The 13,198-nt window shown below is 40.6% G+C and overlaps 1 protein-coding gene and 1 pseudogene across 2 annotated transcripts; one reads left to right on the forward strand and one right to left on the reverse strand.

Moving 5' to 3' along the window:
• Window positions 1-461: 461 nt before the first annotated feature.
• LOC144528875 (zinc finger and BTB domain-containing protein 22-like) lies at window positions 462-5,554 on the reverse strand (annotated as a pseudogene). Its single transcript, XR_013502942.1, has 4 exons — window positions 5,141-5,554; window positions 4,207-4,425; window positions 3,356-4,054; window positions 462-2,508 (listed from the first exon to the last, which is right to left on the reverse strand). The product of XR_013502942.1 is annotated as a zinc finger and BTB domain-containing protein 22-like (transcript).
• Window positions 5,555-6,203: 649 nt separating this feature from the next.
• scn1bb (sodium channel, voltage-gated, type I, beta b) lies at window positions 6,204-12,890 on the forward strand. Its single transcript, XM_078267747.1, has 6 exons — window positions 6,204-6,787; window positions 6,871-7,040; window positions 8,687-8,924; window positions 10,463-10,604; window positions 11,681-11,755; window positions 12,730-12,890. The coding sequence occupies exons 1-5, from the start codon at window positions 6,739-6,741 to the stop codon at window positions 11,748-11,750; spliced, it is 669 nt and encodes a 222-aa protein (XP_078123873.1). The 5' UTR covers window positions 6,204-6,738; the 3' UTR covers window positions 11,751-11,755; window positions 12,730-12,890.
• The last annotated feature ends 308 nt before the right edge of the window (window positions 12,891-13,198 follow it).

The following is a 13,198-nucleotide window of genomic DNA, read 5'->3' on the forward strand; positions in this document are numbered from 1 at the left end:
GTTCTACAGACTTACGAAAACAAGATCTCAATTACGTATGTGTAGCTGTACATTTTGTGCTACAGTTAACTGAACACTGAACAAGAATAATACTCAGAGCTGGGAAAAACATTTTTTTTTTTTTACATCATTATAAATAATGCTGAGATAGAACTCGTCAAGGACAACTGCCCCTAAGACCACAATTAGCAAAGAGCTCCATCTCTCCTGCATGCAATGTTTCTGCGATAATTGGCTCAGTGGCCTAAAATCTGCATCACACAAAAGGCAATTTTCCTGTTTGACGTATTTTAGCGTTCACACAAAAGGCTAAATATACCCTAAACCTTTCACTATGGTTTGTCTTTATACTGATTTTGGCCACGCAGATGTCTGGAATGAGAAAATAACCCTACAAATGTATTAAAATCTCAAAAATAATATTCTGATATAATATACAAGCTCAAATGCTCAACCCAGCATTCAATGAACCCACATCACTTTACTTAGAGAATAGTAAGAACAAATACCAACAAACTTCTCTATACTGTGCCGTAATTTACCTGGCTGTATATACAGTGCCATACAGTATGTTATACTTTTGTTCCTCTTTGAACAGTTGTTCTTTGATCGCCACAACCTCATGTTTGTCAATGAAATGGAAATCTCCATTGTGCTGTCCCACCGAATGCACCTGAATCCATTAAATGACAGTCCCGTTCATTGGGTTGTCATCTTTCAGAGTCTCTGGGTCTTTTTGTAACAATTAATGGAAGATGCTTTCTTCAAACACAGTGAAAATCTTTTCCACAAACTGATCACAGGAAAGGGATGCTGCACTGCTGAGCAAGAGAGACATCTGGTGCTCCACCGTTGTGCTGCAAAGGAACTGTTGTGAAATAAGCCACAGTGTTCTAGAATGACCCACAATGTTTTAAAATGAGCCTCAGTGTTCTAGAATAAATTGCAACAGCTGGTTTGATTACCACATATACCAAGGTGTCTTTCCTGTACATATTAGGAAGAGACATCAATATGGCACAGAAAACTTTTTTTCATACCCTTGTATTTATTTTCTAAAATCAATGGCAAATAATTTATGTGCAAAATGCATTGAACTTTAATCTGGCTCAAGAAGTACATTCACAACACAGATGTACAGTTTACAGCATCACTAAACAAGAACTGAGGCTACCTGGCACTAAAAAGGATCACTTGAATGAAGCATGATTGTTCCTTTTTTTTCTTCTTTTTTTATATCCATGACATGAAAATAATGCACATAAAAAGGATGAAAACAAAAGCGGCAGCTCAAAGAAGCCTTCAATGATTTGTGTCCCCAGACTTCTGAAGTCATCATGTAATGCATTGTCCGTCTTGTATGCATTTATTTATTTATACACTTTAACAATGATGTTCAATTTCCGCAAAAGCTCTCACTCGCCTCCTCTTTAAAAACATGACTACCGGCAGCCAAGTTTTGTGACTGAGTTCTTAGCTCATCCACAATCCCAGACACACTGCCCAACAGGCCATGCATCCCGTCCTCCATCTCCCCGTGAAAGTCCACCTCTTCGACTTTCACTTGTCCTCCGGCTGCAAGAAAAGCAACCCCGTCTTCAAATCCATAACTGTAGCGGTCATCCATATCCGCTGCAGCTGTGCTCGTGTTGTTGCCGTTAGCTGAGGCGCTGGAGGCAAGTCTCTCACATCGGGCCTGATGCCTGAGGAAGCTGTCTCTCCAAATGACTTTTTTCCCACACAGGCCACACTCATAGGGCCGCAGCCCTCCATGAGTCTTGAGGTGCTTGGTTAGGTGGTGCTTCATCTTGAAGGACTTTGTGCAAACGGGACAGCCGAAGGGCCGTAGATTGAGGTGCTGCATCTTCACGTGCCGGTCACGCATACTCTTCAGGGTGTAGGCTTTTCCGCAGTGGCAGAAGTGGACTTTGCCCGTGTAGGGGGCGCCAGCGAGGGACACTGAGGAGGACGAAGATGGCGTCGGGGGTGAAGAGGGTGGCGGAAATGCAGCAGAGGATGGAGACAAATGGCGACTTGAGGTGGGGGTCAATGAGCTACCCTGTCCCACGCTGGTGGAGGGCCAGTTCACCTCCGAGCCTGCCGTGGTGAAGTCAGGAGACACAGGCCCTAAAGGCCTCTGGGAAACCTGTCCTGTGCCATCTTCAATCTCATCATATGTGTCTCTGCTAAACATCCCTTCTGTGAAACATTCAAAGTCCACATCCTCCTCCTTATCGTCTTCATCCTCATCTTTACTGCAGCTGCCACCCTCTACTTCCTGCAGCCTCTGCTCTTGTTGAGACCAGGGACTCGTCTGCCACTGCAGTCGGGCCGAGACTGGACAGGAAGGGCCCGGAACTGCTTCACCTGTTTGGCAAGCATGAACACTGGGCAGGTCTGAGGAAGGATCTCTTCCTACCAAATTTCTTTGCACTTTTTCCTTTGTCTCCTCCACACCCGCCTTGCCCGTGACTTGTCCTACATTCTCATTTGAAATTGGGTTGAAGTCTGCTGGAGAAATGTAAAACAAAATCAAATCTATGAACAGAACAAAGAGAAGTAATGTGTGACCCAGCGTGGACGAACAGCCACACTATAAGGCTGTGTATCTAATCTCAATACTTTTTTTGGTGGGACTGACCTTGAAGGGACTGAATGGTGCTCGGATTTGAAAATCTTTTAGTTTACTTATCTGATTTCTGATTTTAATCAACTTTAAACTCATTTATTTAGGCAAACCTTTTGTTTGTGAATGAGGGAAAAACACTAACATTTGAGAATGTTAGTGTTAGTTTTCATTTCTTAAAGAAGGTTTTGAATAGAGTAAAGTTTTGATATTGGAACTGAAACTCAGCGCATTTGTTAAAGGCAAAATGTGTGTCAAACCATTCTCAATTAAGTATCGTGGTGCTGCAAGGACATCCCAGCCTACAAATTGTATCCTACATACTAAAGAAAAAAAAATCTTTGTTTGGTACAGATCCTCACAAAAATCACACTATAATCATTTTCATTTTTTAAATTTTAATATTTTTCAATGAAAATTAGAATAATGATACAAAGATGATCATTCCCTCCAATATGGTGAATCACATCGCAATCACAATATCAGTCAAAATAATTGCATTTAGATATTTTCCTAATATCATGCAGCCCTATGGGAAATACATGAAGACAGTAAACGTCCCTCTGTCTTCCCTGTATTCAAATAGCCCTCTGCTTCCAGCAGCAAAAACCTGGACCTGACCAGCAATTCAACTTTGGATTAAAAAAAGAAAAGAAAGTATTCACACCATTTTGTTTGACAGAGACATACTATTTGTGTTTAAAGTAAAATAAGACTTTTGTATCTTACCGCAGTGTCCCATTTGTGCAAAGCCTCCCTTCTTCTCCACCGCCGCTTCTCCAACTCCCTCATCTGCCTCAATCTCTCTCTTCTTCCTCTTCTCTTGTGTCTCATCAATGTCCCCGCTCTCTCTGTTCTTATCAAGCCGTCTAACAACGCTCTGCGGTGCTCCTCGCTGTTGAAACCTAACTTTCTGCTTTAATGCTTCACCACAAGGGACCCCTCCATGGTACCGGCTATTGTGGCCAGGTCCATCATGAGCAAAGTGGCTCGTTTTGGCATGGCTTGATACCCATGCCTCCTCACAGTTGGTGTAATCACCCTCTGTATAGCAGGGGAGGGTGTCCAGTTGAGAGTCAGCTAAGTTCTGGGCTGATGAAGGCCGTGGCCGCCCCCATCTAGGAAACTGCTGTGGACGTCTCCATGTAGCCAAGGGAGGCAAGGCATCAGGCTTTCTCTCCTTCCTTCTTTCCTCCCTTTCTAGATATAAGCAGTCTGTGCTGCTTGGGGACTGCTGGCGAGATGCAGTGCCAGGGTGAGCTGCAGCAGTCTCTCCAGGGCTGACTTCTGCTGGGGGCCGAGGCCTCTTCAGGATCTCAGTGCATTTGTCCACGATATGCCACATCTGGAGGAAACTGGCCACAGTGACATAGCCACTGGGTCCATAACTGAGGGTAAGGAAACAGTTGTAACATTCTTCAATAACACCTGTCAAGAGAGAGGAACAAATACATACTTTTGGACTTATTAGTTTTGGGCATCGGGACAGAAATATGGGGTGAGTGAAAACAACAATAACTTATTATAAATAAATGAATCTGTACAGACAATATATTGCACACTGATGTACCCTGACTTACCTGGTCATGAAAGTAAGGTGAGGATGCAGCGAGCACACAGCGGTGGGCCCTGAACACTTGTCCTTGCACCTGGATGGAGAGGTCACACAGCCTGCCCTCTTCCCGCTGGCGGTTCAGATTATCCAAAACGGCCGCACGGGCACCGGGGAAACACACCTGGACAGTTAAACCAGCTTGAGCAGCCGAAGCACTGCAGGTCGGATCCATGGTCATACAAAACTATAGAGAAGATTAAAACATGACAAAGTGGTCACCTATTTGATATTTTGCTGTCAGTCCACTCAGTTATACAGCAGCTTTATATAATCGATTAACTGTGTCAGCTCTAACAGATTAAAGTAGGTGTCAATAAAGATATTTGTTAAATGATAACCAGTTGTGTATCCCTAACTGTATTGATTAGTGATAAGAATGTGAAGTGAGGGAGCTTCCACCTGATGATCACTACCACATTTAGCTAGCTAATGCAGCAGCAATAATCTCTAGCATCACATTCTGCAATCAGTAGGAAACAAAACATTGACGATTGTTAGAACATCATAAACAAATTGAGATAAGGAAGGCCTGTAGACAGAAACACTTTGCACTTCACAAAGCATGTTTGGCTGCTACTGGCTGACACATACATATGTTATCAGAATCAGAATTACCTTAGATTTATTGCCAAATACATTTTCACTTACAATGAATTTCCCTTGGTGTTTGGTGCATACAATAAACATAATCAAGGAAATAAACAATAAAGCAACGTACTGCAACAGTCAATAATATGAATAAATAAAGCTTCCACCTGATGATCACCACCACATTTAGCTAGCTAATGTTAGCGTCTGAAAGCATTGACTTAGTTAACATGGCCCGTCACATAAAGGGTGAAGTCTGGTGAAGGTCTGCTTTAGCGTGGTAGCATTTAACGTTAGCTTAGTTACTTTACCTTTGATATGTCGGTATGTCGAGTACGTCGCTGGCTATTTGCAGCACAACATTATTATTCGTGAATTCCAGATACAAAATACCATCGCTTGTTTGTGAAACAAGAGAAAAAGAAGCAAGCTCGTAAATGCTAACAGCAGCTTGCCCGTAGGCGTAGCTGATGCTAGCTGGTTGACAACAAAACAGCATCAGCAATCCTCACACACAACGTGAGTGGGTGTTTGGAGTCAAAGTTGAATAGTTATGAAATACCATCACACTGGCCACATTAACCCGCGGCTTTAGCTGCAAGATTATCTGATTTTATTTTTAAAAGATGGACCCACAACTATATGGATAGTTATTGAAAGTTAAAGACTGATCAATTCAGCGTTATGTGACCATCTTCTGTTGACAGAAAGATGCCATCATTACCCCGCCCCCGCCGCAGTGGAGCGCGCTTAAAGGGCCAGTTCACCCTAATATCAGCTACCACAACGAAAGCCCTTTTCGCTCATTAATTGTCCTATAAACTCTAGGTGAGGCCCCTGCAGTGGTTTCCAGACAAAGCTAAGCCAGTATCAGTTTAAAAGCAGCGGGGCAGAAGCTTAAATAGCCGTCACACATTGCATCTGCTCAGTCATACACGCGCCCCGTTTTTACCGCAGTGCATCTTCAGCATCCTCTGATCCGAGCGACAGAGGTCCCGCTGTGGCGGAGGAAAAAACACCGTTAACTGGCACAGGACGTATTTTATTTTATTTTAGTGGGCTAGCTCTACTATGCACTGACGCAGTTTTATCTGCAGGAGCGGAGCATCTTCTCTACGAGTGCGGAGTCATTAGATAGGTGAAATTAGAAGTCTTTCCACATTCAGCTGTCATCGCAGGAGAGGACAGTATTTTTTTTCCGAGGAGACGACTCGCGGAGAGGAGGCCTCTATTTCAGGACAGTAGGCTTTGATTTCAGTGATCCGATCAAGGATAATTATTAGATAATTAGATTGGTCTGCATTTAATATTGGTAGCGTGTAGCCTGTAAAATGTAGCATTTTCTAAGTGTAGGCCTATTCGTTCAGTAGCTTGCATGTTGCACATAATATAAACACATTTATTATAATATTTGTGCACCCTGTAATTTGCAAACATAATAGAGCAGAGCATGTGGCTCCAGGCCTTATGATTGCTCTGTGCATCTCATTAGACCTCAGGGAAAAAAGATAATCAAATCTCAGGGTGTTGATTTTAGGAACACTGTGAGTCACAGATATCTGGATTGTTTCATATGCTGCTTGATAATTAAAAGCAGAAAACCCCCGCCACTAGATTACATCAGCTGAATCGAGATGAATTACGGGGCTCTGTCAAAAAGCAGCAATAGGACTAATCTGTAGCAATTCTGCAACCAATACCATGTCAAAAAACATGAATAAATAACATTAGTCTGTCTTTTCAAAATATATAAAAGAAAACCTTTGCAAATATCCGTTCAATGTATTACAAAGTTGGAGGTTAGTTTAATAAGTGTCATTTAAAGTGTCAACAACAGTCAGTTGGAGCTCGGATACGAGGAGTGTTGTTAGTACTTTTTGATGAACTGTTTATTGTAACATCCGGTGACATGGAAGTATTAAGCCTACGGATCCTTTTTCTTCTGTGCTGCATATTTGGTGAGTTGACCTGATTTTCTGTAGCCTTCATAATTTCTTGCCACATCATGTTAACCTATTGTAGCGCTTGTCTCGGTTTGTAGCAATGTCCGAGTGTCGTGGGGCGTGTGCAGAGGTGGACTCTGACACAGAGGCAGTGGCGGGCAAGGGCTTCAAACTGGGCTGCATCTCCTGCAAGAGGAGGAGTGAGGTGGAGGCCACTGCCACTGTCGAATGGTACTTCAGGCCGAAAGGAGAAGCCGACTTCGTTCATGTGAGTGCAAATCATTGCTAAATAATGTCTTAGTCTGATGCCAGCACATAATATAACTGACACAGCACATTGTGGAGAGCACAGGGAGTGGGAGCTTGTGCAAGTGTTACGGGTCCCAGGCAAGGAGACCGGGTAACAAATTTAAATTCCTGAAAGACGAAGGTGAAATAAAGAGGAGAGTTTGACACAGCAGCTTTTCTCGTCTTCTCCCAAATTGCATCCCTTTTTGTTCATTCAGAATAAATCACAAAACGTTGCCATATTTCCATTTTCCAAAATAAGACAATATCCCATATCATATACTATATATTCACATTTTAACTTACATCAGTTATACAAGGCCACTATGGCTGCATAGTGCACTTCACATGGCTACATTGTTATTAAAGTTGTTGCTACATATAGCTGCCTAGCGAATACTGTTCGTATTAACAGAATTCCCCACAGACACAGAAATACAGGATCAGACATTTACATCACTTAAAAAGCTACATACACAAAACAACAATTTATCAAATATATTGTATAGTTTCATACCTTATTTACATTCAATATAGGCCTACATTAGAAGAAAATCATTCACTCTCATCGCTTATTTACTCATTTAACATAACCAGATAGCTGTTACACCAAAACTTATGTCTACTTGTTAAAGTTGACAAAATAATCGTTTCTAAAACCTGTGTGTATTTATTTAATCATACTCATTAAACCTGTCAACATAACCGTTTCTAACAAGCAGTGTCGGAGCTTGAAATGCTATGCTACATGAATCAATGGGATGACAATGACCCAGACGGTATTCCAGTCTGCCGCCGCAGCTTGTTCGCGAGACTGTAGCTGACTGTTTACAGTAGCCTACCTCAGCTAGCTGCCTCGATCAATGGCAACCTTTCTATTTACACTTTGTTATATTACAAACAACACTACAATCAATTATCAAACAGGCGTTAAGAAAAAGGTTGAGACCCCAACAAGTAAAGATGGGCAGTTTACTCATTACTGACCTGAAAGACAGGTGAAATAAAAGGTGAGTTTGACACAGCAGCTTGTCTTCTCCCAAATTGCATCTGAGAGCAAGCGAGGTCCGTCCCCAACCGGACGGTAACTGATTGTGCTGTGTCACTCCTTAAAGTGACAGTATGTGTCTGTATATGTATGTATATATAGCGAGAGCGCGAATATTAAATCATATCCATATATACATGAAATGTCTTGTGGACACCTACTTGGGTGTGCCACACAAGCATCCTTAATGTCACACTTGTCCTAGCCCACATTCCTTAAGACACAAGCTATTTATACACACACACACACACACACACACACACACACACACACACACACACACACGTATAAAAGCTATACCCAAGCTGTCCTCCTCTCTCTCTTTTACACCAGAGATCATTAAAGCTCCAGAGATGACACATGGCTGTGTTGACCTTGTGTTGGCTCCTGTTTTCCACTGTAGTGCATGCTGTGATAATGTAGCTGCATTTATGGTTCAGTATATCCAAATGATAGACCCTTTCCAACAAAATAGCAACACGTTTGAGAATCATCTGGATTTTTGTGATGGATGTGCAAATATATGAGTTTTCTGTCACATCTGAATTTTGATTAACCTTGATGTCTATGTTCACCAGATCTACACCTACAACGAGGAAGGCCCCCTCATTGAACACGACGACTTTATGGACCGTTTGGATTGGAATGGAACTAAGAGGAGCCAAGACATCCAGGATGGATCCATATACCTTCACAACGTCACCTTCAATGACTCGGGCACCTACCGCTGCTTTTTCAACCGCATCCTCTTCTACGCTAACCATGAAAACAGCACCGTTATCAGCAAAGTGGTCCAACTTACTGTGGTGGCTAAAGGTACGATGAAATGAACTGCAGTGCTCTACAACTATTTTGTGTGACATTAGCACTGATTGCATTTAATGGATGGCCAAATTTAATATTAAAATATATTACATTTAAAAGTGCATCGTGGCAGAGCAAAATTATATTTAAAAGGTTTGAAATCTGCCTCGTGAGGTGGTCAAATTTCAGTTTGTGTCAGGGTTTGCTGAGGGATTGACTGAGCTTGGACCCAAATGCAGGTAAAAAGGAGTTTATTAAACAAAAACTTAGAACTGAGAGTTTCCAGAGGTTGGCAGGCAGGTAAACACAAAATAACCCAGACAAGAAGACCAGGAGGCAAAAACACCAACCAGAGACAATACAACATGACTCACAACACAGAACAGACAGAATGTTCCCACAAGACACAAGGGAAAACACAGAGACTAAATACACAAAGTAAATGAGGAAACAAGTAACAGGTGACACTAGGGCTGGGAAACAGGTGAAACACATTAGGGCTGGGCAGAACAATCAAAAAAGGCGGGAAACAAACAAAGACAGGAAGAAAGACAAGACAAAAAACCAGACTATCAAAACAGGAAACTGAGCAAAACAGAAAAACAAGACTACCACAATAAGACAGAACACGGAACAAAATACCAAAACCATCTTAATGACATTTAAATAAGGGCATTCTGCATTAAGATGGAGGGTTTAAAAGAATACATAAACTGTGGATGTCCCTCCCATCTCTGCATCTTGAGCAGGAAACATCCCTCACTATTGACAGCGATGGACACCTTGCTCATTCAGCTTCTTGGTTATATTATGTACAGTTTACCTATGAAAAACAAACCGTCAGCATATGCTCTAAAATAGAGTCTACATTCTTCTTTAACTATGCATATAACAAGCTGATAAGATCTACATTTATGTTGAAACAATGTAATGGTTTCTTTTAATTTGATGCAAATTATGTGATTTAAACATAAAAAGTCAATGTAAGGGAAGTGAAGCAAAGGTTAAGGTTATGTGCATGACTAAAATAATGCTTAAGAAGCAGCAAGACAGAACTTATATGTATGTTTCCTCCATTATCAAGGTTCCTGCACTTCTGGGGAGGAGTGTTGGAGAACAACAAATCGGCAGAGGGTTTTATTGTCCACTTTGACAGACAATAATAGTGAGGATACAGCCTCACTTAGCATTAGTCATTTTGAAATAGTAGATATGGAGGTTGAGATAGAAATGCATGTTACGCATTCAGGATTAAAACCAAACCGTGTCAGATGACTATGATACACAGGTAGCCTGTACAAAATCCCAGAGGGAACTCCTGAACAACGAGAAATCAGGAAGAATATAATGCAGTTGATTACATTTTTGACCAGACAACGTTCTTAAAATGTATAAGATGTCAGATGTCAGCTGCGTACTCTCTTCAGTCTCACTCTTGCTGAAAGAAATCCTTTCATTTGTAGATTGAATTTATCCTGAATTCCAGAATTTTTGCATTGTCAGGTTGCCTCTTTGGTTATTGTCTGATTTCTTGGCTTTCATGTGTGCAGCGACCAGAGGAACGGCTTCCATCGTGTCCGAGGTCATGATGTATGTGTCCATCATTGGCCTTCAGGTCTGGCTCCTCATAGAGATGATATACTGCTACAGGAAAATATCAGCAGCTGGGGAAGAAGCATTAAGAGAAGCAGCGTAAGTATTTTTTATTACATACATGACCTATATGCACATATGCTCACACATGTAAAAACCTTGTAACTCCAGTTTTGGTGATTTGGTTTTCTGTTTTATTAAATGATTACAGTGCTTGCTTCTTCTTCTTTCACAGAACAAACTCAAGGAAGCTATTGTAGCGTATTAGCATAATAGCTTCACTTTTCTTTAACCTTCCTCTGTCTCCACAAAAGAGGAATGGTTTGCGGACAGTTAGGAAATGATGGAACAAATATGTCTTGAAAAGATTTTGAATTTCTTGTCCTTTTAGCGAGTAAGTTAACTGACAGCTAGCTTAACTGACAGTTAGCAAGTTAGTTTGCGTGGAGTGCCTTTTTTTTACCTCTTCAATAACTCTTAAACAGCAAATCAAATAAAAATAAAAATTATAACAGAAAATAAAAAAGAAGCTTGATGAGCTATTGTGAGTGACTAGCAGTGGCGTGTTTTCCGGCTGGCTAGCTTGTAGCAGTTAGGTCGGCAATTGCTGCAAGTAGTCGCTATGTCACCAAGCTTCAAGAAGCAAATATCGTACATAGCTGCATTACTTTCTGGTGTGACTGGGCCTTCATTCTAAAAAACTCACCAATATGTTCAAATTAATAAATTATGCTTTAAAAACTGTGTATATTTCCCTAAAAATATTGCAATGTTTTTATTCATGCTCTATTGCTGTCACACTGCAAGTCGCACCTATAATTTCAACTTTTACTTTGTTACATCCTCTCTTTGGTTCATATTCCTCTCCTCCACTTAGCCATTCTTCTTACCTACTTATGTTTAAGATTATCAATGTTTCCATCGTGTTTGTGTGTTTTCACTTGTGTCTCTTTGTCCCACGCTCCCTCCGTCTACTTGTCATGTTTTCGTCTTGTCCGTCCCATCCTGTCATCCTCCTCCCTAGTAAAAACCAAAACCTCCCTATCTGTAAGTCAAAAACCTGTCATACAACCATAGCTGTGATGTTTTGTTTTTGTATTTTTCACCCATTTCACTGTGTTAAAGTTAAAAGTTTTGACATTGTTTGACATTAGTTTTTTCTCTTTTCCTCCTAGAAATGCTGAATATTTAGCAATAGCCTCAGAAAGTAAAGAGAACTGTGCAGGGGTGCAGGTTGGAGAATAGCACAGGTAGGTTTGTGATCCCGAGGTGAAAGTGCATGTCAGCAGCATCATTCCCAGGTACACGGAGACCCTTGTTGACCAATTCTATCTAGGGCTGGGTATTAAACCTTAATACTTTTGTTTGGTCCCAACTAAGCTGTGTCCATGTAATATAACTGGGTATTAAAACTGTCAAGGCTTAAAAGCTGGCATTGAATACTTGCTCAGATTCATCTGAGTCTACTTATTTGATCAGTTTAACAGTTTTCAAATAAGCATATTTGCAGAGAGTTACTGTGTAATTTTTCAAACAATTAGAATTTTTGGAAGTATTCCATTAACTACTATCCTCCCATTTTGGCCCGGTGTCTCTTGTAAAGGATAATATATTTTCGGAGACTTACTGGTTAGAAGTTAAAATAATGATAATATATTCAGGCAAAGTTGCAGCTGCTTGGGTTAAGACAATTAACATTTGAGAAGTTTGGCTTCTTTTGTTAAAGAAAGTGTTTTGTGGTATATTTCTGAATGATATCGAAAATAAAGTGTCAGTACCTAGACTCTTATATATGAGCTAGTATCAAAAAAGGAACGCCCAGCCTTAAGATACCTTGCTAAAACAAATATCTAATACAACTGCCCTGCAATATATTGTACCTTCATGATGGTTTTAATGATAGCTTTTAGTTGAAATTGTATTTCTAAATTTGTCTATTAGAAACATCTCTCAGTATAACACAATGCAAGCCAACAGCACCACAAAAAATTATCATAAAGTTGAATCATCTGTCTAAATCAGTTTAAACACAAACTGAACATTATAATCTTCATGAAGGTTGGATTTATTAAATATTTGTTGTGTTAGACTGCATTAGTTTTAGTTAAGTGTAACTAAACAATGAAGTGTATGTTGTAGAGGATTTAGTGTTTGAATTTTCTATAAACGGTGGTTTTGAATCAGTATCATTGAATCCATTAGTACATGTTGTCTTTATCTGCAGGCTTCTTCCTTGGACTAAAAACATCCTTCCACCCTCTGACCTGCATGTAGACAACTTGGAGGTAAAACTCCTCTTCATCTCAAGCCTCTATTTGACCTTTTCCCTGACAAAGATCACACATGGATATTACATCCAAAGAGAGCATGGTACCAGCACTGTAAATAGTAGAGTTCTATTCTGCGCCAAAAAAGCATTTTCTGCTTCTGCACTTATTTGATAAACTATTATGCATTAAAGAGCCACATTGTCATATTTTTAACGTACAGGATTTCTTTAAGTATATGTAGTCACTAGGGGTGTGACGAGACACTCAGCTCACGAGACAAGACAAGAGATTGGGTTCACGAGACAAGACGAGAAAACTTAAATGATGAAATATGAGTGGAAAAAGTCTTTTATGCAAGTCACAAAATGAATTGTGAAAGGTTTTGCCACAAACTCAGATAGCTTCTCTCCTGTATTACTAACC

Source organism: Sander vitreus, chromosome 14, assembly GCF_031162955.1.
Source record: "Sander vitreus isolate 19-12246 chromosome 14, sanVit1, whole genome shotgun sequence".
NCBI lineage: Eukaryota > Metazoa > Chordata > Actinopteri > Perciformes > Percidae > Sander > Sander vitreus.